This window comes from Diospyros lotus, chromosome 14 (genome assembly GCF_014633365.1).
Source record: "Diospyros lotus cultivar Yz01 chromosome 14, ASM1463336v1, whole genome shotgun sequence".
NCBI lineage: Eukaryota > Viridiplantae > Streptophyta > Magnoliopsida > Ericales > Ebenaceae > Diospyros > Diospyros lotus.
This window is the reverse complement of record NC_068351.1, coordinates 26,271,303-26,295,842: the sequence shown is the minus strand read 5'-3', so window position 1 is coordinate 26,295,842 and position 24,540 is coordinate 26,271,303. Positions and strand designations below refer to the sequence as shown.

General features: G+C 36.5%; 1 protein-coding gene across 1 annotated transcript; it reads right to left on the bottom strand.

Annotated features, from left to right (window-relative positions):
- Positions 1 to 12,041: 12,041 nt before the first annotated feature.
- LOC127790970 (uncharacterized) lies at positions 12,042 to 14,009 on the bottom strand. The gene is made up of 2 exons (XM_052320708.1): positions 12,373 to 14,009; positions 12,042 to 12,270 (listed from the first exon to the last, which is right to left on the bottom strand). Exons 1-2 carry the CDS (start codon positions 14,007 to 14,009, stop codon positions 12,042 to 12,044), a joined length of 1,866 nt encoding a protein of 621 aa, XP_052176668.1.
- Positions 14,010 to 24,540: the final 10,531 nt, after the last annotated feature.

The following is a 24,540-nucleotide window of genomic DNA, read 5'->3' as shown; positions in this document are numbered from 1 at the left end:
GGTGGAATGAAGATAATTTTATATGGTTTTTAAGTGTAATTTTATTTGGAAGTGTAATTGAAATATTCCCAAGATTGGTTGTTTAACGTGAATTTCGGTACAATTATGTGTAACCGAATCAATTGTAGGGAGTGCTCCGTAACCAAGATATGTAAAAAAAATTATATGATCTGAACAAGAATGTCTATACAATTATTATAACATCGAAAAAAATCTGATCGGAAACAGTTTTTTGTGCAGCTAAAATTCCAGCACAAAAGTCGAATCTTCGTAATTCATTTACGAAAAGTCAATACAACCCAGAATACACTTTAATTTAGTTAGTTGAACAACCTTTTGGTAGTTTCATGTTGAAACAAAAGTATTAGAGATCAAATCGAACAGTCGGGCGTAAATGTAATTTCCTCATTTTTCCTGTGATTGGTCACAAAAAAAATTTGTTTTTTTTTAAAAAAAATTTCAATGGTGGAATGAAGATAATTTCATATGGATTTTATGTGTAATTTTATTTGGAAGTGTTATTTAAATATTCACAAGATTAGGAGTTTAATCTGATTTTTGGCACAATTATGAGTAACCGAATCGATTGTAGGGTGTGCTCCGTAACCAAGATAACTAAAAGAAATTATATGATCTGAACCAGAATTTCTATACGATTATTATGACATCGAAAAAAATCTGATTGGAAACAGTTTTTTGTGCTGCTAAAATTCTGGCACAAAAGTCGAATTGTCGTAATTCATTTACAAAAGGTTATAATAAAACTCGGAATACACCTTAATTTAATTAGTTGAACAACATTTAGGTTGTTTCATGTTGAAACGAAAATATTGGCGATCAAATTGACCAATCGGCCGTCAGAGTAATTTCTTCATTTTTCCCGTGATTGGTCGAAAAAAAAAATTCTTTTTTTTTTTTCTAAATTTTCAATGATGGAATAAAGATAATTTCATATGATTTTTAAGTGTAACTTTATTTTGAAGTGTAATTGAAATATTCACAACATTAAGGGTTTAACGTGATTTTTGGCATAATTATGAGTAACCGAATTGATTGCAGGGAGTGTTCCGTAACCAAGATATCTAAAAAAATTATTTGATCTGAACCAGAATTTCTATACGATTGTTATGACTTCGAAAAAAATCTGATCGGAAATAGTTTTTTGTGCAGCTAAAATTCCGGCACAAAAGTCGAATCGTCGTAATTTATTTACAAAAAGTCAATAAAACTCGGAATACACTTTAATTTAGTTAGTTGAACAGCCTTTTTGTTGTTTCATGTTGAAACAAAAGTATTTGTGATCAAATCGAACAATCTGGCATAACTGGAATTTCTTCACTTTTGTCGTGATTGCTCAAAAAAAAAATTCTTTTTTTTTAATTTTTAATGGTGGAATGAAGATAATTTCATATGGTTTTTAAGTGTAATTTTATTTGGAAGTGTAATTGAAATATTCGCAAGATTGGCTGTTTAACGTGAATTTTGGTAGAATTATGAATAACTGAATCGAATGCAAGTAGTGCTCCATAACCAAGATATCTAAAAAAAATTATATGATCTGAACCAGAATTTCTATACGATTGTTATGACATAGAAAAAAATTCGATCGGAAACAGTTTTTTGTGCAGCTAAAATTCCGGCACAAAAGTCGAATCGTCGTAATTCATTTACAAAATGTCAAAACAACCCAGAATACACTTTAATTTAGTTAGTTGAACAACCTTTTGGTTGTTTCATGTTGAAATAAAAGTATTAGAGATCAAATCGAATAGTTAGGCGTAAGTGTAATTTCTTAATTTTTCCTGTGATTGGTCGCAAAATTTTTTTTTTTTTTTTAATTTTCAATGGTGGAATGAAGATAATTCCATATTATTTTTTAAGTGTAATTTTATTTGGAAGTGTAATTGAAATATTCGCAAGATTGGCTGTTTAACGTGAATTTCGATACAGTTATGAGTAACTGAATCGATTGCAGGGAGTGCTCCATAACCAAGATATCTAAAAAAAATTATATGATTTGAACCAGAATTTATATACGATTTTTATGACATCGAAAAAAACTGATCGAAAATAGTTTTTTATGCAGCTAAAATCCCAGCGCAGAAGTCGAATCGTCGTAATTCATTTATAAAAAGTTATAATCAAACTCGGAATGCACCTTAATTTAGTTATTTGAACCACCTTTTGGTTGTTTCATGTTGAAACAAAAATATTAGTGACCAAATTGAACAATCGGGCGTAACAGTAATTTTCATTTTTCCCTTGGTTGGTCGAATTTTTTTTTTTTTTTTAATTTTGAATGCTAGAATGAAGATAATTTCATATGGTTTTTAAGTGTAATTTTATTTGGAAGTGTAAATGAAATATTCACAAAATTAGGGGTTTAACGTGACTTTTGGTACAATTATGAGTAACCGAATGGATTGTAGGGAGTGCTCCATAACCAAGATATCTAAAAAAAATTATATGATCTGAACAAGAATTTCTAAACAATTATTATGACATCGAATAAAATCTGATCGGAAACAATTTTTTGTGCAGCTAAAATTCCAACACAAAACTCGAATCGTCGTAATTCATTTACAAAAGGTTATAATAAAACTCGGAATACACCTTAATTTAATTAGTTGAACAACCTTTAGGTTGATTCATGTTGAAACAAAAATATTAGCGATCAAATTGACCAATCGGGCGTAAGAGTAATTTCTTCATTTTTCCCGTGATTTGTCGAAATTTTTTTTTTTTCTAAAATTTCAATGGTGGAATGAAGATAATTTCATATGGTTTTTAAGTGTAATTTTGTTTGGAAGTGTAATTGAAATATTCACAAAATTAGTGGTTTAACGTGAATTTTTGGTACAATTATGAGTAACCGAATCGATTGTAGGGAGTGCTCCGTAACCAAGATATCTAAAAAAAATTATATGATCTGAACAAGAATTTCTAAACAATTATTATGACATCGAAAAAAATCAGATCGAAAACAGTTTTCTGTGCAGCTAAAATTCTGGCACAAAATTCGAATCGTCGTAATTCATTTACAAAAGGTTATAATAAAACTCGGAATACACCTTAATTTAATTAGTTGAACAACCTTTAGGTTGTTTCATGTTGAAACAAAAATATTAGCGATCAAATTGACCAATCGGGTGTAAGAGTAATTTCTTCATTTTTCCTGTAAGGGCCCACTCTCGAATATTCCCGCTAGCATAGGATATTCGAAAGGAGGTCATCACAGAGATGATATAGAAAAACCACAATTAAACAAACAACTCATTTCATTCATTAGCAGCGGAAACCATGCTTAAGTTCAATGACACTTCCAATAGCTCAAGAGTCGGGCTCAACGGCCATACAAAATAGATAAGAGACTCTAATGTTAACTAACAAAATAAGACTCATTTCATCTCAAGTCTCACCAAAATGCTAACAGGATCTTCAAGTTAGGACGCGTCCCCGTACACCTCTATCCTCAGGCCTTAGTCCCACTGGACTCACCCCCAATAATAGCTTTCCCTTTACCTGGAATGGCAAAGAAGATCAAGTGAGCCACAAGGCTCAGTAAGTTCTAGGGTAATAAACAATGATCATGAACCAAGAATAAGGTGACACCAAAGAGAGTACTCCAAAACATCATTGATGTATACAAGTATCACATTTTAAGACTTGATCAATTCCAAGTTAAATGTATCATGCCACCATCTACTATTATGCAAATGTGCATATAAATGTAATATCAAAATCAAATCTCATAGGCTCGCAAGCCATCAATTAATACATGCAAGAGTGCCTCACTTCATTATCAATATCCATTTCCCCGGCTCTCAAGCCATAAATCAATGCATGCAAAAGTGCATAAGTTTCATAGAACCTCACAAATAAATATGGAGCCAACTTGCCGGGCTATGGCCACCTCGTCCCGTGCCAAGTGCTCTAGGGTACCCTTTCTCCCTCCGCGTAAAATAATAGGTGCGCAAAACATATATATATGAAACCTGTACATGTATGCATTATGTATGCATTTGCCAACCACATGTATTTAAATTCTCGATTCTGCAATATTCATGCTGTTAACATCACTTACCCATACTGGGTATTTTTCCCATCATCAGATAAATTCAACATATCATACTTCATAATGTTTACCACATTCAAGATGTAATTTATGGCATAAAAATGCTTAATGTAATTTACAACACAAGAATACTTCCTTGAAAGATGCTATTTAATAGTAAATCTCGATTCACCAGTTGAGGAGTATTATAAATTTAATAACTATTCTTCTCATCACATGGTTGTTGTGATTTCATTTAACCAGTGATAGTATGCATCTACTTGCATTCATGCTCATAGCTCAAATTCATTATTTGACCCCATGCAATCAAATGACCACACCACGTGAAATTGCTGACCAAACATAATCCTGAAATTTCTCTAAGGTAATGAACCAAATAGAACATTTTTTGAAAATGTCTTCATCTTGAAAAACTAACTCCCGGTAATTTGATTACTAGCATTTATTGTTGTAAAAATGATTTTTAATGAATTTTTCAAGAAACGAAAACTATGTATTTCGATGGTGGTAAGATTGCAAATTCATGGATTTGTACTAAAACCAAAATTCTAACTTTTTATTTTTATGGATTTTGATTTTTTTGATATTTTTATTGAATCCAAATGGGGGGTACTTTCTTATATACATTTATGTATTAAAGTAAAGGAAAGTAAAATATAAATTAAGGAAAATGCAAACATTTACTTAAGTTAAGGAAAGGTAACTAAACAGGGTGAGAGCTAATAGCTCTCATTTAAAGGCATATGGGATGAGCTCGGGAACAGCTCGGTCTTGAGGTCGTAGCTTACAGAGAGAGCTCAAGAGACCTCGCGGGAAGGACAAGCGAACGAGCTCGGGGTCATGAGGTGAACGAGCTCGGGGTCATGAGGTGAACGAGCTCGGGGTCATGAGGTGAACGAGCTCGCGGTCAAGGGGCTCTTGAGGTCGTAGCTTACGAAGAGAGCTCAAGAGACCTCGCGGGAAGGACAAGCGAACGAGCTCGCGGTCAAGGGGTTGAGCAAGAGCTCGCTGGAAGAGCTTGTGGTCAGGCGCGCGGCAAGAGCTCGCGGCCAAGAGCTTGACAGATGAGCTCGCGATTAAGCGGCCAGGGAGCTTATAGGTGTGAGCTCGCGGCAAAGAGCTGGAACGAGCTCGCGGAAAGAACTGGAACGAGCTCGCTAGAACATCAATGAAGCTGAACGTGTAAATATATATAACTGGGTTTGCCGAACAAAACAGAACAGAACAGGGGCATTCGAATGACTGTTTAAGCATAATATATTGTGGATTAGCTAGGCAGGGCATGCTTTAATAAGCTTTTCAAATCTCTGTGTGGGGGGTATCAGCTCGTTACGCATATTGAATATAAGTATTCACAAGTGGGTCTCATATATATAGGCAAACAGTTTACATATATTTTCAGTTGAGGCTTTTGCTGTTTGCTCCAAATACCTTAATGAAATCATTTAATGGTGACTTAGCACTCTACATTCAGCTATGGGTGAGAGCTTCCAAAAGTGATGCAACATGTACATATATAAATGCCTGAACAGGGAGCAACGAGCTAAACAAAAACCCAGCTGTAAGTAAGAAGGAAAGCCATTCGCTGAACAAATATTAGGGTGAATCAAACCCAGCTTGAGACATCAAATGGACTTCACAGCAACTAGGAACTTTATAAACAAAATAGACACAGTGGAAAACACTAACAACGAGGTGACACAATAAGCAACAGTTTGCAAATCAAGGAAACTTGCATTTCAATATAGAATATATCCAAGAGGGAGCTCGCACTGAAAGATAACGTGGTTGCGTTGGAATAAAAATGGGTAAGAGAACTTGCCTGTTGAGAATGAAATCAGAGAGAGTTCCACCCGCGCACATGAAGCAAACAGTAGCAGCAAACAGAAGTGATGGAATAGGATGGAGAGGGTGAAGAAGAAGAAGAGCACGGAGATGGACTTAAATAAGCAATGGAACAGTGCATTCAAAAAGAAGGGATACACCTTGCACTGAAATAGGATATTTGTGCACAGAGGCTGCTGGGAAAAAGGAGCGCGCACAGGTCTGCACGCCAGCTCCAAAATTTACTGAAATAACCCTCTTTTCATATTACAAACAAAAAATATCCAGGGGCTTGAGTGACAAATGCTACTTAATTTATTTTCTTTTCCCCATTTTCTTATTACACCATCAAGCCCATTATTTCCAAATAATTTCTCACCATGGGCCTGAGCCCAAATCACATATATCCCATATACATATATTCCAAGCCCACCAGGCTTAATTCACTACTTGGGTTAGACATCTCATTAACTATTTAATTGAGGCCCTTTCACTTAAATTTCTGATTCCATGCACTATAGAATAAAATTATGTAATCTAAATGATTTCTGTGCCACCAAGGAAATTAACATTAAGCATTAATAAAAATATTTAGTCCAACATTCTAATTGCGAAACACTGACGTCAAGTATTAAAACACCTAGACCCACTTTAGGGTCGTTACAATTTCTCCCCCCCTTTAAAGAATTTGGTCCCCAAATTCGTACCTGGTCATTCAAAAAGCTGGGGGAAAAGACATCTCATCTCATCCTCACGTTCCCAAGTAGCCTCGTCTGAAGAATGACGCTGCCACTGAACTTTCACAAAAGGAATCGATCGGTTCCGCAGCACCTTCTCTTTCCGTTCCAAAATAGCGATAGGTCTTTCCTCATATGTGGCATCTTCCCCAACTTCTATAACCTGATAATCGATGACATGCTGGGGGTCCAGCACGTACTTCCTCAACATCGACACATGGAATACGTTATGCACACCAGATAACTGTGGTGGTAAGGCCAACCTATAGGCCAAAGAGCCAACTCGCTCTAGGATCTCAAAAGGTCCAATGTAACGGGGACTAAGCTTCCCCGACACACCAAATCTACGTACGCCCTTCATGGGCATCACTCTCAACCACACATGATCCCCAACAGAGAACTCTAAATCCCACCGTCTATTATCTGCATAACTCTTTTGTCGATCTTGTGCTGCCTTCATTCTTGCCCGGATAATCCGAATCTTTTCCGTCGTTTGCTCAACAATTTCTGGTCCCATTAATGCTCGGTCTCCTACCTCTTCCCAACAAATAGGTGATCTACACGGCCTGCCATAAAGCGCCTCATAAGGTGGCATACCAATACTAGAATGATGGCTATTATTGTAGGCAAATTCCACTAGTGGCAGATGGTCATCCCAACTGCCATGAAAGTCTAACACACATGCCCTCAACATGTCCTCTAACCTCCGTATAGTCCTTTCTGTCTGCCCATCCGTCTGTGGGTGAAAAGCGGTACTGAACTTTAACCTTGTCCCCAAGGCATCTTGTAATGCTCCCCAAAAATGCGAAGTAAAACGGGGATCCCTATCTGACACAATACTAGATGGGACCCCATGTAATCTCAGTATCTCCTCAATGTACATCTTAGCCAAACGACTCAAAGGGTAAGTCTTCTTAATCGATAGAAAATGGGCTGATTTAGTCAAACGGTCTACTATCACCCATACCGCATCAAACCCCTTTGTCGTCCTCGGCAGTCCTGACACGAAGTCCATGGATATGTTGTCCCACTTCCACTCTGGAATGGGCAACGGTTGTAGAAGACCTGCCGGTTTCTGATGTTCTGCTTTAACCTGTTGACACACTACACACTAGGATACGTACTTGGACACATCTCTCTTCAGTCCATCCCACCAAAACTGTCGCCGTAAACCTTGATACATCTTCGTCGTGCCGAGGTGAATGGTATAACGAGACTTATGTGCCTCCGCTAGAATTTCCTTCCTAATCCCGGCATCATCAGGTACACAGACCCGATCCTGGAATAGTAACATCCCGTCGCCTTTCTGACTGAAACCCATTAGGGAAAACTTTTCCACATCTGCCAGAATCTGGGCCAGCTTCACATCACAAGATTGTTGTATCCTAATCTGCTCCATCAAATCTGGTTGTACCCTCAGGTACGAACAATACACTGTAGGTCTCTCCTCGGGTCCAGAAATGGACATCTCCCCCATCTGTCTCAATAGCATCCATTCATGGACCATTATAGCTGCTATATAAGCTCCTCGGCGGCTCAAAGCATCCGCTACTACATTGGTCTTTCCCGGATGGTATAAAATCTCACAATCATAGTCTTTCAGTAGTTCCATCCATCTACGCTGCCTCATATTCAACTCTTTTTGTGAGAAAAGGTACTTTAGGCTTTTGTGGTCGGTATAAATTTCCACCTTCTCCCCGTAGAGATAATGCCTCCATATCTTAAGTGCAAATACCACGGCTGCCAATTCCAAATCGTGTGTGGGGTAATTCATCTCATGCTTCTTCAACTGTCTCGAGGCATAAGCATTTACTCGCCCATCTTGCATTAACACACACCCAAGGCCAGAGTGCGACGCATCACTGAAGATGGTAAACTTCTCCCCACTCCTGGGAATAGCCAACACCGGTGCTGTCGTCAATCTCTTCTTTAATTCCTCAAAGCAATGATCACATGCCTCGTTCCACTCGTACTTGACTCCCTTTCGAGTCAACTTCGTCATAGGCAGGGACAGTCGGGAGAAACCCTCAATAAATCTCCTGTAATAACCAGCCAGTCCCAAGAAACTTCGGATGCCCGTCACTGAGGTTGGTCTTAGCCAATCCATCACTGCCTTCACCTTCTCGGGATCTACTGAAATGCCCTCGCCGGATACTACATGCCCTAAGAATCCCACCTGTCGTTGCCAGAAGTCACACTTACTGAACTTGGCATATAATTGCTTTTCCCTAAGCCTTTGCAAGGCCAACCTGAGATGGTTCTCATGCTCATCCCGGCTCGGGGAGTAGATGAGAATGTCATCGATGAACACAATAACGAAACAATCCAAGTACTCCCTGAAAACCCTATTCATCAAATCCATAAAGACGGCTGGAGCATTCGTCAATCCAAATGAAATGACCACAAACTCGTAGTGGCCGTACCTAGTACGAAAAGCAGTCTTCTGAATGTCTCCTTCTCTGACCCTTACTTGGTGATACCCCGACTTCAAATCAATCTTTGAAAAGACTGAGGCTCCATGTAGCTGGTCCAACAAATCATCAACTCGAGGAAGAGGGTACTTATTCTTCAATGTCGCCTGGTTCAACTGGCGATAGTCTACGCATAACCTCATGGACCCATCCTTCTTCCTCACAAACAAGACCGGAGCGCCCCAAGGGGAAGCACTCGGGCAGACAAATCCTTTCTCAATCAACTCCTCAAGTTGCACTTTTAATTCTTTCAATTCATTCGGGGCCATTCTGTAAGGTGCCTTGGAAACTTGTAACACCCCCTCTCCTAGAACTGCCCGAGAAGAGGTGTTACTGGGGATAATAAAATAAACCAACTGATAACTGAATTCTGATACCAATACTGTAAATGTCAATTAACTGTAATAAGACTCTGAGTCAACAAAAACTGAAATCATAATTGCATCTAAGGGAAATTCCCTAAACTGGAAATTAAAATTAATCTAAACTGATCAAGCACTAACTAACAACTAATAACTAATAACTCCCAGACATCTTTGGTCTTGAGCGGCTCCACGTACACACACTACTGGACACTGCTGCTAGGCCCCACATCTGGTGCTCCCCCACTAGGACCTGGAATGGTGAAGAGTACAAGGTGAGTTACAAAGCTCAGCAAGTAATAAACTGGAAAGAATAACTGAAGCTGAATCGAAGAATATCGATACTGATAAAAATACTTACTGAACTTGTACTGAGAGATATAATAATCATTGGATGGCATTTATAAGATGTAATGCACATAAGTTGTAAACTAAAATGTAGGTATGCAACTTTGGCCCATAGGCCCACATAACTGTAACACATACCTGACTGATCTGAGTCCTGCAAACATAAAAACTGTAAGCACATACTTTGGGCAATATGCCCCTAGCTCCCTGGTTGACATCAGGCGAGCAACTCATAACTGAGATATAATTGTACTGATACTAGTGGGATCCCCGCGGGCAAGCTGCCTGGCGCGTATAATGCAATGCTCATATAAATGCTAGCACACGATATGTAATGCTCCACATAAGTCATGCTCAATGCTCATACAATGTGTATGCACATAATCTCACAAAATAATGTTGACCATGTCATAATGAACTGCTAAACATGGTATATGATTTTTACTAGAAATATTGAGATTCAAATATTCTGAAATTTCTAAGTATAGGCATGGCATATTGGATTTAGTCATATCTTGGCATAAAAATTCAATAGTTGAATAATTGAATATTTATATTAAATTTAATACTTGAATCAAGAATTTATTGGAAGCTATTTGGATGCCATTTGATACTATTTGGATGATTGAGAAAGTCTAAGGAGGAAATTTGAATGAAAAATAGCTCATTCGAATGAAAAAAATGGATTTCAGCAAGCTCATTCGAATGGCAGAAAACTCATTCGAATGACAGAGACTCATTCGAATGACAGAAGGCTCATTCGAATGACTGATGATATTTCAAGGCTATTCGGATCTGATCTGGGACTCATTCGAATGACTCTCAAATTCATTCGAATGAATTTTGAAAATTTTCAACTTTTGAACTGGCAAAACTCGACTCATTCGAATGCAACAGTAACCTTATTCGAATCAATTTGAAGGTCATTCGAATGACAAGAAGGCTCATTCGAATGCTAAGCTATACAAAGCAACAACTTACTCACATCTTCAAGGGCTCATTCGAATGACAACAAGGCTCATTCGAATGACAGTCAAAAAACCTCAAAAATTCATACGAATGATACGATATCTCAGGACTCATTCGAATGACAAGGCACTCATTCAAATGACTGATACATTACAAGAAAAAACATTACGATAACACTGAAACTTATTCGGATGCTTTGAAATTCATTCGAATGACTCAAGGCTTATTCGAATGACTGGATTCTTATCAGATATACAGCTTACGATAACAAAGATCAAAACTTGAATCAAAACTTAGCTTCACTACACCATTCCAAAAGAAATATTGGGAGAACAATCCCAATTGATATATAAACAACTTGAGGGATGATTTACTGATCATAACTAATGTAAACATTGCAAGGAATATATACATGAACTGGCTGGTACTCACTGTACGCATGTAAATACATATATAAACATGCACTGAACTGAAATAACTCACTGTAACGCACATATATGAATATACATGCACTGGAACTGATTCAATTATGGAAATCTGATATCCAACTCAATCAAGGCCTGTAAGAAAGGATTACAGGGAAAGGATACTTGCCTTATGATCTTCTTAATTGACTCAATAATCTCCCGAGAGCCTTCTATGGAAAGCTTGAACTCACTGCTCGTGCCTATATATATATATATACACTGACTGTAACATAAATCTGAAACTTAAACAAAGAGTTGCTGAAATTGATGATCGAATGCTAAATACGATCCTGTAAGAAAGGTTTACACGGAGAAGAACTTGCCTTTCAAACTCTCTGATCGATCCAATGATCTAACAGAAGCCTCCAACGCAAAGCCTTTAATTCGTTGTTGAAGCTTCTTCTTCCTTCTATTGTTCTTCACACGGCGAAGACAACATGGCTAATGACTATTATATATATACATATGCTTAAGAGAAACCCTAACGCCATCTCTCTCTCCTAATATAACTAGGAGTCTTTCAATCCGAATCCTCCTCACGGCTGGGATTAATTAATCCCTTAATCAAAATAATTCTATTTACTAATTGAATATTAACATCCAATCCGTAAATGACCAACACGTCCTTGCATTTAATTTTCACAATAATTAAATGTAATTAAATGCTATTTTCTCAATTAAATCTCTAAATTGCCACATTAAATAATTAAATGGCAAATCCTCTTAATTAATCGCTTCAATAATTAATTAACTAATTCTAAATAAATACTAGGCCCTCTAACGGGTCGTTACAAAACTGGTTGAGTTCCTGGCATCAACTCTATGGAAAACTCTACCTCCCTCGGTGGCGGCAACCCTGGCAACTCATTAGGGAATACATCAGGAAACTCATGGACTACTGGAATGTCTGACAGTTCTGTATTGTTTTCCTTACCCGTGGTCACAAAAGCTAAATACGCTTCACATCCATGCCGCATCATTTTTTCAGCCTTCATCACTGATATCATAGGAGTGGAACTGATCGGTTTAATACCTTGATATGATATAACTGGCTACTGGGGTGACTCAAAGTGGATAACCTTACATCTACAATCCACTTTGGCATAATGTCGGGATAACCAGTCCATGCCCAAAATAAGATCAAAATCATGTATATCTAGGATTATCAAATCCCCGGGCAACTCCTTATCATGCACCATGATCTTACAGTCTCTATAGACTTCACTCCCCACTAACTCGACTCCTCCCGGTGTAGACACGATCAAATAATAAGGCAGTAATGTACTACAAAATGGAATATGGCACACGATCCTAGGTGCAACAAATGAATGTGTAGACCCCGTGTCAAACAAAACACGCATATCAATGTCATATAGGGAGAGAATACCTTGCACAGTTTCCTTTCCCTTCTCTGCCTCTGCTGACGTCAAAGCGAATGCCTGTCCTTGGGTGTGGGGTCGACTAGCGTATGTGGTGCCCTGTCCTGGTGGCAGTGCCAATGGGGGTGCTGTCCCCTGAAGTCTCGACACTGGTTGCCTTTGCCCCATCTTGTTGCCTTGGTTCCCATACCTTTGTCCCCCTTGCTGTGGCGGCTGTCTGCAAACATTAGACGTATGCCCCTTCTTCCCACATCGATAACAAGTCACCTCCCTATTGCCTGCTATACCCGTCTTCTGTGGGCAATCGTTCCTCAAGTGCCCCAACTGCCCGCAACCATAGCATGCCTTACATGCGCCCCGATGTCTCTTTCCACAAGTTGTGCAGGGAGGAATGTCGGTTACATTACCAGAAAACCCCGGTGCTCCCTTTCTTTTCCTGTCATTACCTTGCCCCCGAGCTGAACCTGATCCCCTAGCGGCTGCTTGAACTGCCCTTAGCTCACTCCTTTCCTTCTCTATGATATATGCCCTCTGCACCAGTGTAGCATAATCTGTGACCTGTGCACCAGCTAGGTGAAATCTGATATCCACTCGTAGCCCCCTCTGGAATTTGGCTGCCTTCTTTTCCTCTGTACATACTAACTCAGGAGCGAATCGTGCCAAAGAGGTGAACTCCTCCTCATACTGTGCCACTATCCTATTACCCTGTGTCAGCTCAATAAACTCATATGTCTTTTGATCTCGCACCCAAGCTGGAAAGTAATTGGTGTTGAAGAGCTCTCTGAACTCCGCCCATGTCGGCCCCCTGCCCACAAACCTCTGTCGAACGGTCTCCCACCACCTCTCGGCCCCTCCTCGAAACAGATATGTAGCCAACTGTACCCTCTGGGTGTCACTGCACCCTATCGTCCTGAGGTGCTTCTCCATTGCCATCATCCACTCCTCTGCCGCCAAAGCGTTGGTCCCTCCATGGAACTCTGAAGGTCTCAGTGCCATGAAGTTCCTCACCAACTGGCTTCCAGTGTTATCACCCATCCCTTGGGGCTCCACCTCCTGTGGCGTCGGGTTTGAAGTCTGACCACTGATGTTCTCATTCATGACTGGTTCATTCCTCCCCCCAGGTGGTGCTTGCCCCTGCCTGCCCTGATGCGCCATAAAATTCTCAAAGTGCCTCAACATAGTGGCCATGGTGCCCCTCAACTCACTAACCTCTTGGCGCAAGTCTGCCACTGACTCTGCTGGAGTAGGTGGTGCAGGTGGGGGTGTAGGGGTAGGAGTAGGAACAGGTATAGGCTCAGGAGCGGGGTCAGGAACTGGAGTGGGGATGGCCCGGTTGCCTCGGGCACGGGCCGGTAGCCTTCCTCGTCGTCCACTCATTTCCTGCATGCCAAACAACCTTTTAGTACTCCATCTTAACTTAGACTTACTAGACCATTAAACACAATTCTAACTCTACCCAAACCTAGGTGTACGAAGACTCCTCTCATTTCCTAACCTGGCGCTCTGATACCAAAATTGTAAGTGCCCACTCTCGAATATTCCCGCTAGCATAGGATATTCGAAAGGAGGTCATCACAGAGATGATATAGAACAACCACAATTAAACAAACAACTCATTTCATTCATTAGCAGCGGAAACCATGCTTAAGTTCAATGACACTTCCAATAGCTCAAGAGTCGGGCTCAACGACCATACAAAATAGATAAGAGACTCTAATGTTAACTAACAAAATAAGACTCATTTCATCTCAAGTCTCACCAAAATGCTAACAGGATCTTCAAGTTAGGACGCGTCCCCGTACACCTCTATCCTCAGGCCTTAGTCCCACTGGACTCACCCCCAATAATAGCTTTCCCTTTACCTGGAATGGCAAAGAAGATCAAGTGAGCCACAAGGCTCAGCAAGTTCTAGGGTAATAAACAATGATCATGAACCAAGAATAAGGTGACACCAAAGAGAGTACTCCAGAACATCACTGATGTATACAAGTATCACATTTTAAGACTTGATCAATTCCAAGTTAAATGTATCATGCCACCATCTACTATTATGCAAATGTGCATATAAATGTAATATCAAAATCAAATCTCATAGGCTCGCAAGCCATCAATTAATACATGCAAGAGTGCCTCACTTCATTATCAATATCCATTTCCCTGGCTCTCAAGCCATAAATCAATGCATGCAAAAGTGCATAAGTTTCATAGAACCTCACATAAATATGGAGCCAACTTGCCGGGCTATGGCCACCTCGTCCCGTGCCAAGTGCTCTAGGGTACCCTTTCTCCCTCCGCGTAAAATAATAGGTGCGCAAAACATATATATATGAAACCTGTACATGTATGCATTATGTATGCATTTGCCAACCACATGTATTTAAATTCTCGATTCTACAATATTCATGCTGTTAACATCACTTACCCATACTGGGTATTTTTCCCATCATCAGATAAATTCAACATATCATACTTCATAATGTTTACCACATTCAAGATGTAATTTATGGCATAAAAATGCTTAATGTAATTTACAACACAAGAATACTTCCTTGAAAGATGCTATTTAATAGTAAATCTCGATTCACTAGTTGAGGAGTATTATAAATTTAATAACTATTCTTCTCATCACATGGTTGTTGTGATTTCATTTAACCAGTGATAGTATGCATCTACTTGCATTCATGCTCATAGCTCAAATTCATTATTTGACCCCATGCAATCAAATGACCACACCACGTGAAATTGCTGACCAAACATAATCCTGAAATTTCTCTAAGGTAATGGACCAAATAGAACATTTTTTGAAAATGTCTTCATCTTGAAAAACTAACTCCCGGTAATTTGATTACTAGCATTTATTGTTGTAAAAATGATTTTTAATGAATTTTTCAAGAAACGAAAACTATGTATTTCGATGGTGGTAAGATTGCAAATTCATGGATTTGTACTAAAACCAAAATTCTAACTTTTTATTTTTATGGATTTTGATTTTTTTGATATTTTTATTGAATCCAAATGGGGGGTACTTTCTTATATACATTTATGTATTAAAGTAAAGGAAAGTAAAATATAAATTAAGGAAAATGCAAACATTTACTTAAGTTAAGGAAAGGTAACTAAACAGGGTGAGAGCTGATAGCTCTCATTTAAAGGCATATGGGATGAGCTCGGGAACAGCTCGGTCTTGAGGTCGTAGCTTACAGAGAGAGCTCAAGAGACCTCGCGGGAAGGACAAGCGAACGAGCTCGGGGTCATGAGGTGAACGAGCTCGGGGTCATGAGGTGAACGAGCTCGGGGTCATGAGGTGAACGAGCTCGGGGTCATGAGGTGAACGAGCTCGCGGTCAAGGGGTTCTTGAGGTCGTAGCTTACGAAGAGAGCTCAAGAGACCTCGCGGGAAGGACAAGCGAACGAGCTCGCGGTCAAGGGGTTGAGCAAGAGCTCGCTGGAAGAGCTTGTGGTCAGGCGCGCGGCAAGAGCTCGCGGCCAAGAGCTTGACAGATGAGCTCGCGATTAAGCGGCCAGGGAGCTTATAGGTGTGAGCTCGCGGCAAAGAGCTGGAACGAGCTCGCGGAAAGAACTGGAACGAGCTCGCTAGAACATCAATGAAGCTGAACGTGTAAATATATATAACTGGGTTTGCCGAACAAAACAGAACAGAACAGGGGCATTCGAATGACTGTTTAAGCATAATATATTGTGGATTAGCTAGGCAGGGCATGCTTTAATAAGCTTTTCAAATCTCTGTGTGGGGGGTATCAGCTCGTTACGCATATTGAATATAAGTATTCACAAGTGGGTCTCATATATATAGGCAAACAGTTTACATATATTTTCAGTTGAGGCTTTTGCTGTTTGCTCCAAATACCTTAATGAAATCATTTAATGGTGACTTAGCACTCTACATTCAGCTATGGGTGAGAGCTTCCAAAAGTGATGCAACATGTACATATATAAATGCCTGAACAGGGAGCAACGAGCTAAACAAAAACCCAGCTGTAAGTAAGAAGGAAAGCCATTCGCTGAACAAATATTAGGGTGAATCAAACCCAGCTTGAGACATCAAATGGACTTCACAGCAACTAGGAACTTTATAAACAAAATAGACACAGTGGAAAACACTAACAACGAGGTGACACAATAAGCAACAGTTTGCAAATCAAGGAAACTTGCATTTCAATATAGAATATATCCAAGAGGGAGCTCGCACTGAAAGATAACGTGGTTGCGTTGGAATAAAAATGGGTAAGAGAACTTGCCTGTTGAGAATGAAATCAGAGAGAGTTCCACTCGCGCACATGAAGCAAATAGTAGCAGCAAACAGAAGTGATGGAATAGGATGGAGAGGGTGAAGAAGAAGAAGAGCACGGAGATGGACTTAAATAAGCAATGGAACAGTGCATTCAAAAAGAAGGGATACACCTTGCACTGAAATAGGATATTTGTGCACAGAGGCTGCTGGGAAAAAGGAGCGCGCACAGGTCTGCACGCTAGCTCCAAAATTTACTGAAATAACCCTCTTTTCATATTACAAACAAAAAATATCCAGGGGCTTGAGTGACAAATGCTACTTAATTTATTTTCTTTTCCCCATTTTCTTATTACACCATCAAGCCCATTATTTCCAAATAATTTCTCACCATGGGCCTGAGCCCAAATCACATATATCCCATATACATATATTCCAAGCCCACCAGGCTTAATTCACTACTTGGGTTAGACATCTCATTAACTATTTAATTGAGGCCCTTTCACTTAAATTTCTGATTCCATGCACTATAGAATAAAATTATGTAATCTAAATGATTTCTGTGCCACCAAGGAAATTAACATTAAGCATTAATAAAAATATTTAGTCCAACATTCTAATTGCGAAACACTGACGTCAAGTATTAAAACACCTAGACCCACTTTAGGGTCGTTACATTTCCCGTGATTGTTCGAAAAAAAAATCATTTTTTTCTCTCTAAATTTTCAATGGTGGAATGAAGATAATTTCATATGGTTTATAAGTGTAATTTTATTTGGAAGTGTAATTGAAATATTCACAAGATTGGTTGTTTAACGTGAATTTCGGTACAATTATGAGTAACCGAATCGATTGTAGAGAGTGCTCCGTAACCAAGATATATAAAAAAAATTCCATGATTTGAAGCAGAATTTCTAAACGATTATTATGACATCCAAAAAAATCTGATCGGAAAGACTTTTTTGTGCAGCTAAAATTCTGGCACAAAAGTTGAATCGTCGTAATTCATATGCAAAAAGTCAATACAACACATAATACACTTTAATTTAGTTACTTGAACAACCTTTTTGTTGTTTCATGTTGAAACAAAATTATTAGCGATCAAATCGAACAATCGGGCGTCAGTGTAATTTCTTTATTTTTCCAGTGATTGGTCGAAAAAAAAATTTCTTATTTTTTTTAATTTTCAATGGTGGAATGAAGATAATTTCATATGGTTTTTAAGTGTAATTTTATTTGGAAGTGTAATTGAAATATTCGTAAGATTGGCTGTTTAACATGAATTTCGATACAATTATGAATAACTGAATCGATTGCAGGGAATGCTCCATAACCAAGATATCAAAAAAAAATTATATGATCTGAACTAGAATTTCTATACGATTGTTATGACATCGAAAAAAATTTGATCGGAAATAGTTTTTTGTGCAGCTAAAATTTCGGCACAAAAGTCGAATCGTCATAATTCATTTACAAAAAGTCAATACAACCCGGAATACACTTTAATTTAGTTAGTTGAACAACCTTTTGGTTGTTTCATGTTGAAACAAAAGTATTAGAGATCAAATCGAACAGTCGGGCGTAAGTGTAATTTCCACATTTTTCCCGTGATTGGCTACAAAAAAATTTTCTTTTTTTTTTTTTAAATTTTCAATGGTGGAATGAAGATTATCTCATATGGATTTTATGTGTAATTTTATTTGGAAGTGTTATTTAAATATTCACAAGATTACGGGTTTAATGTGATTTTTTTCACAATTATGAGTAACCGAATCGATTGCAGGGTGTGCTCCGTAACTAAGATATCAAAAAAAAATTATATGATCTGAACCAGAATTTTTATATGATTATTACACCATTGAAAAAAATCTGATCGGAAACAGTTTTTTGTGTTGCTAAAATTCTGGCACAAAAGTCGAATCGTCGTAATTCATTTACAAAAAGTCAATAAAACTCGGAATATACTTTAATTTAGTTAGTTGAACAGCCTTTTTGTTGTTTCATGGTGAAACAAAAGTATTAGCGACCAAATCAAACAATCGGGCGTCAGTGTAATTTCCTTATTTTTCCATTGATTGGTTGAAAAAAAATTCTTTTTTTTTTAATTTTCAATGGTGGAAGGAAGATAATTTCATATTGTTTTTAAGTGTAATTTTATTTGAAAGTGTAATTGAAATATTCACAAAATTAGGGGTTTAACGTGACTTTTGGTACAATTATGAGTAACCGAATCGATTGTAGGGAGTGCTCCGTAACCAAGATATGTAAAAAAAAAATTATGATCTGAATAAGAATTTCTAGACAATTATTATGACATCGAAAAAAATCTGATCGGAAACAGTTTTTTGTGCTGCTAAAATTCTGGCACAAAATTTGAATCATCGTAATTCATTTACAAAAAATTATAATAAAACTCGGAATACACCTTAATTTTGTTATTTGAACCACCTTTTGGTTGTTTCATGTTGAAACAAAAATATTAGCGATCAAATTAAACAATCAGGCGTAAGAGTAATTTCTTCATTTTTCACGTGATTGGTCGAAAAAAATATTTGTTTTTTTCTTTTAAATTTTCAATGGTGGAATGAAGATAATTTCATATGGTTTTTAGGTGTAATTTTATTTGGAAGTGTAATTGAAATATTCACAAGATTGGTTGTTTAACGTGAATTTCGGTACAATTATGAGTAACCGAATCGATTGTAGGGAGTGCTTCGTAACCAAGATATCTAAAAAAAATTATTTGATCTGAACCAGAATTTCTATACGATTGTTATGATTTCGAAAAAAATTTGATCGGAAACAGTTTTTTGTGCAGCTAAAATTCCAGCACAAAAGTCGAATCGTCGTAATTTATTTTCAAAAAGTCAATAAAACTCGGAATACACTTTAATTTAGTTAGTTGAACAACCTTTTTGTTGTTTTACGTTGAAACAAAAGTATTAGCGATCAAATCGAACAATCTGGCGTAACCGGAATTTCTTCACTTTTGCCGTGATTGGTCAAAAAAAAATCTTTTTTTTTTTTTAATTTTGAATGGTGGAATGAAGATAATTTCATATGGTTTTTAAGTGTAATTTTATTTGGAAGTGTAATTGAAATATTCGCACGATTGGCGGTTTAACGTGAATTTCGGTACAATTATGAGTAACTGAATCGATTGCAGGGAGTGCTCCATAACCAAGATATCTAAAAAAAATTATATGATCTGAACCAGAATTTCTATACGATTGTTATGACATCGAAAAAAATTTGATCGGAAATAGTTTTTTGTGCAGCTAAAATTTCGGCACAAAAGTCGAATCGTCGTAATTCATTTACAAAAAGTCAATACAACCCGGAATACACTTTAATTTAGTTAGTTGAACAGCCTTTTTGTTGTTTCATGTTGAAACAAAAGTATTAGCGACCAAATCGAACAATCGGGCGACAGTGTAATTTCCTTATTTTTCCATTGATTGGTCGAAAAAAAATTCTTTTTTTTTTAATTTTCAATGGTGGAAGGAAGATAATTTCATATTGTTTTTAAGTGTAATTTTATTTGGAAGTGTAATTGAAATATTCACAAAATTAGGGGTTTAACGTGACTTTTGGTACAATTATGAGTAGCCGAATCGATTGTAGGGAGTGCTCCGTAACCAAGATATGTAAAAAAATTTTTATGATCTGAACAAGAATTTCTAAACAATTATTATGACATCGAAAAAAATCTGATCGGAAACAGTTTTTTGTGCTGCTAAAATTCTGGCACAAAATTTGAATCATCGTAATTCATTTACAAAAAATTATAATAAAACTCGGAATACCCCTTAATTTTGTTATTTGAATCACCTTTTGGTTGTTTCATGTTGAAACAAAAATATTAGCGATCAAATTAAACAATCAGGCGTAAGAGTAATTTCTTCATTTTTCACGTGATTGGTCGAAAAAAATATTTGTTTTTTTCTTTTAAATTTTCAATGGTGAAATGAAGATAATTTCATATCGTTTTTAGGTGTAATTTTATTTGGAAGTGTAATTGAAATATTCACAAGATTGGTTGTTTAACGTGAATTTCGGTACAATTATGAGTAACCGAATCGATTGTAGGCAGTGCTCCGTAACCAAGATATCTAAAAAAAATTATTTGATCTGAACCAGAATTTCTATACGATTGTTATGATTTCGAAAAAAATTTGATCGGAAACAATCTTTTGTGCAGCTGAAATTCCGGCACAAAAGTCGAATCGTCGTAATTTATTTTCAAAAAGTCAATAAAACTCGGAATACACTTTAATTTAGTTAGTTGAACAACCTTTTTGTTGTTTCACGTTGAAACAAAAGTATTAGCGATCAAATCGAACAATCTGGCGTAACCGGAATTTCTTCACTTTTGCCGTGATTGGTAAAAAAAAAAATCTTTTTTTTTTTAATTTTCAGTGGTGGAATGAAGATAATTTCATATGGTTTTTAAGTGTAATTTTATTTGGAAGTGTAATTGAAATATTCGCACGATTGGCGGTTTAACGTGAATTTCGGTACAATTATGAGTAACTGAATCGATTACAGGGAGTGCTCCATAACCAAGATATCTAAAAAAAATTATATGATCTGAATCAGAATTTCTATGCGATTGTTATGACATCGAAAAAAATATGTTCAAAAACAGTTTTTTGTGCAGCTAAAATTTCGGCACAAAAGTCGAATCGTCGTAATTCATTTACGAAAAGTCAATACAACCTGAAATACACTTTAATTTAGTTAGTTGAACAACCTTTTGCTTGTTTGATATTGAAACAAATGTATTAGAGATCAAATTGAACAGTTGTGTGTAAGTGTAGTTTCTTCATTTTTCCCATGATTAGTCGCAAAAAAAAATTCTTTTTTTTTTTTTAAATTTTCAAAGGTGGAATGAAGATAACTTCATATGGATTTTATGGGTAATTTTATTTGAAAGTGTAATTGAAATATTCACAAGATTAGGGGTTTAACGTAATTTTTGGCACAATTATGAGTAACCAAATCGATTGCAGGGTGTGCTCCGTAACCAAAATATCTAAAAAAAATTATATGATCTGAACCAGAATTTCTATACGATTGTTATGACATCGAAAAAAATCTGATCGGAAACAGTTTTTTGTGCAGCTAAAATTCTGGCACAAAAGTCGTATCGTCGTAATTCATTTACGAAAAGTTAATCCAACCTGGAATACACTTTAATTTAGTTAGTTGAACAACCTTTTGCTTGTTTGATATTGAAACAAATGTATTAGAGATCAAATCGAACAGTTTTGTGTAAGTGTAGTTTCTTCATTTTTCCCGTTATTGGTCGCAAAAAATATTTCTTTTTTTTTTTTTTAAATTTTCAATGGTGGAATGAAGATAATTTCATATGGATTTTATGCGTAATTTTATTTGGAAGTGTAATTGAAATATTCACAAGATTAGGGGTTTAATGTGATTTTTGGTAGAATTATGAGAAACCGAATCGATTGTAGGGTGTGCTCTGTAACCAGGACATCTAAAAAAATTATTTGATCTAAACCAGAAATTCTTTACGATTGTTATGACATCAAAAAAAATCTAATCGGAAACAGTTTTTTGTGCAGCTAAAATTCCGGCACAAAAGCCGGATCGTCATAATTCATTTACAAAAGGTCAATAAAACTCGGAATACACTTTAATTTAGTTATTTAAACAACCTTTTGGTTGTTTCATGTTGAAACAAAAGTATTAGCGATGAAATTGAACAATCTGGCTTAACTGTAATTTCTTCACTTTTGCCGTGATTGGTGAAAAAAATTATTTTTTTTTTAATTTTTAATGGTGGAATGAAGATAATTTCATATGGTTCTTAAGTGTAATTTTATTTGGAAGGGTAATTGAAATATTCACAAGATTTGTTGTTTAACGTGATTTTTGGTACAATTATAAGCAAACCGAATCGATTGCAGGGAGTGCTCCGTAACCAAGATATATAAAAAAAATTATTTCATCTGAACCAGAATTTCTATACGATTGTTATGACATAGAAAAAAATCTGATCTGAAATAGTTTTTTGTACAGCTAAAATTCCGGCACAAAAGTCATATAGTCATAATTCATTTACAAAAAATTATAATAAAACTCGGAATGCACCTTAATTTAGTTAGTTGAACAACCTTTTGGTTGTTTCATGTTGAAACAAAAATATTAGCGATCAAATTGAACAATCGGGCGTAAGAATAATTTCTTCATTTTTCACGTGATTGGTAGAATTTTTTTTTTTTTTAAATTTTCAATGGTGGAATGAAGATAATTTCATATGGTTTTTAAGTGTAATTTTATTTGGAAGTGTAATTGAAATATTCCCAAGATTAGTTGTTTAACGTGAAGTTCGGTACAATTATGAGTAACCGAATCGATTGTAGGGAGTACTCCGTAACCAAGATATGTAAAAAAAATTATATCATCTAAACAAAAATGTCTATACAATTATTATGACATCGAAAAAAATCTGATCGGAAACAGTTTTTTGTACGGCTAGAATTCTGGCACAAAAGTCGAATCGTCGTAATTCATTTACGAAAAGTCAATACAACCTAGAATACACTTTAATTTAGTTAGTTGAACAACCTTTTGGTTGTTTCATGTTGAAACAAAAGTATTAGAAATCAAATCGAACAGTTGGGCGTAAGTGTAATTTCTTCATTTTTGCCGTGATTGGTCGCACAAAAAATTTCTCTTTTTTTAAAAAAAATTTCAGTAGTGGAATGAAGATAATTTCATATGGATTTTATGTGTAATTTTATTTGGAAGTGTTATTTAAATATTCACAAGATTAGGGGTTTAATCTGATTTTTGGCACAATTATGAGTAACCGAAATGATTGTAGGGAGTGCTCCGTAACCAAGATATATAAAAAAAATTATTTGATCTGAACCAGAATTTCTATACGATTGTTATGACATCGAAAAAAATCTGATCTGAAATAGTTTTTTGTGCAGCTAAAATTCTGGCACAAAAGTCGAATCGTCGTAATTCATTTACAAAAAATTATAATAAAACTCTGAATACACCTTAATGTAGTTAGTTGAACAACCTTTTGGTTGTTTCATGTTGAAACAAAAATATTAGCGATCAAATTGAACAATCGGGCGTGAGAGTAATTTATTCATTTTTCAGGTGATTGGTAAAAAAAATTAAAATTTTCAATGGTGGAATGAAGATAATTTCATATGGTTTTAAGTGTAATTTTATTTGGAAGTGTAACTGAAATATTCACAACATTAGGGGTTTAACGTGATTTTCAGTACAGTTATGTGTAACCGAATCGATTGTAAGGAGTGCTCCGTAACCAAGATATAAAAAAAAAATTATTTGATCAGAACCAGAATCTCTATACGATTGTTATGACATCGAAAAAAATCTGATCGGAAACAGTTTTTTGTGCAGCTAAAATTCAGGCACAAAAAGTTGAATCGTCGTACTTCATTTACAAAAAGTTTTAATAAAACTCGGAATACACCTTAATTTCATTAGTTGAACAACCTTTTGGTTGTTTCATGTTGAAACACAAATATTAGCGATCAAATTGAATAATCGGGCGTAAGAGTAATTTCTTTATTTTTCTCGTGATTGGTAGAAAAAAAAATTTCTTTTTTTTTTTTTAATTTTCAGTGGTGGAATGAAGATAATTTCA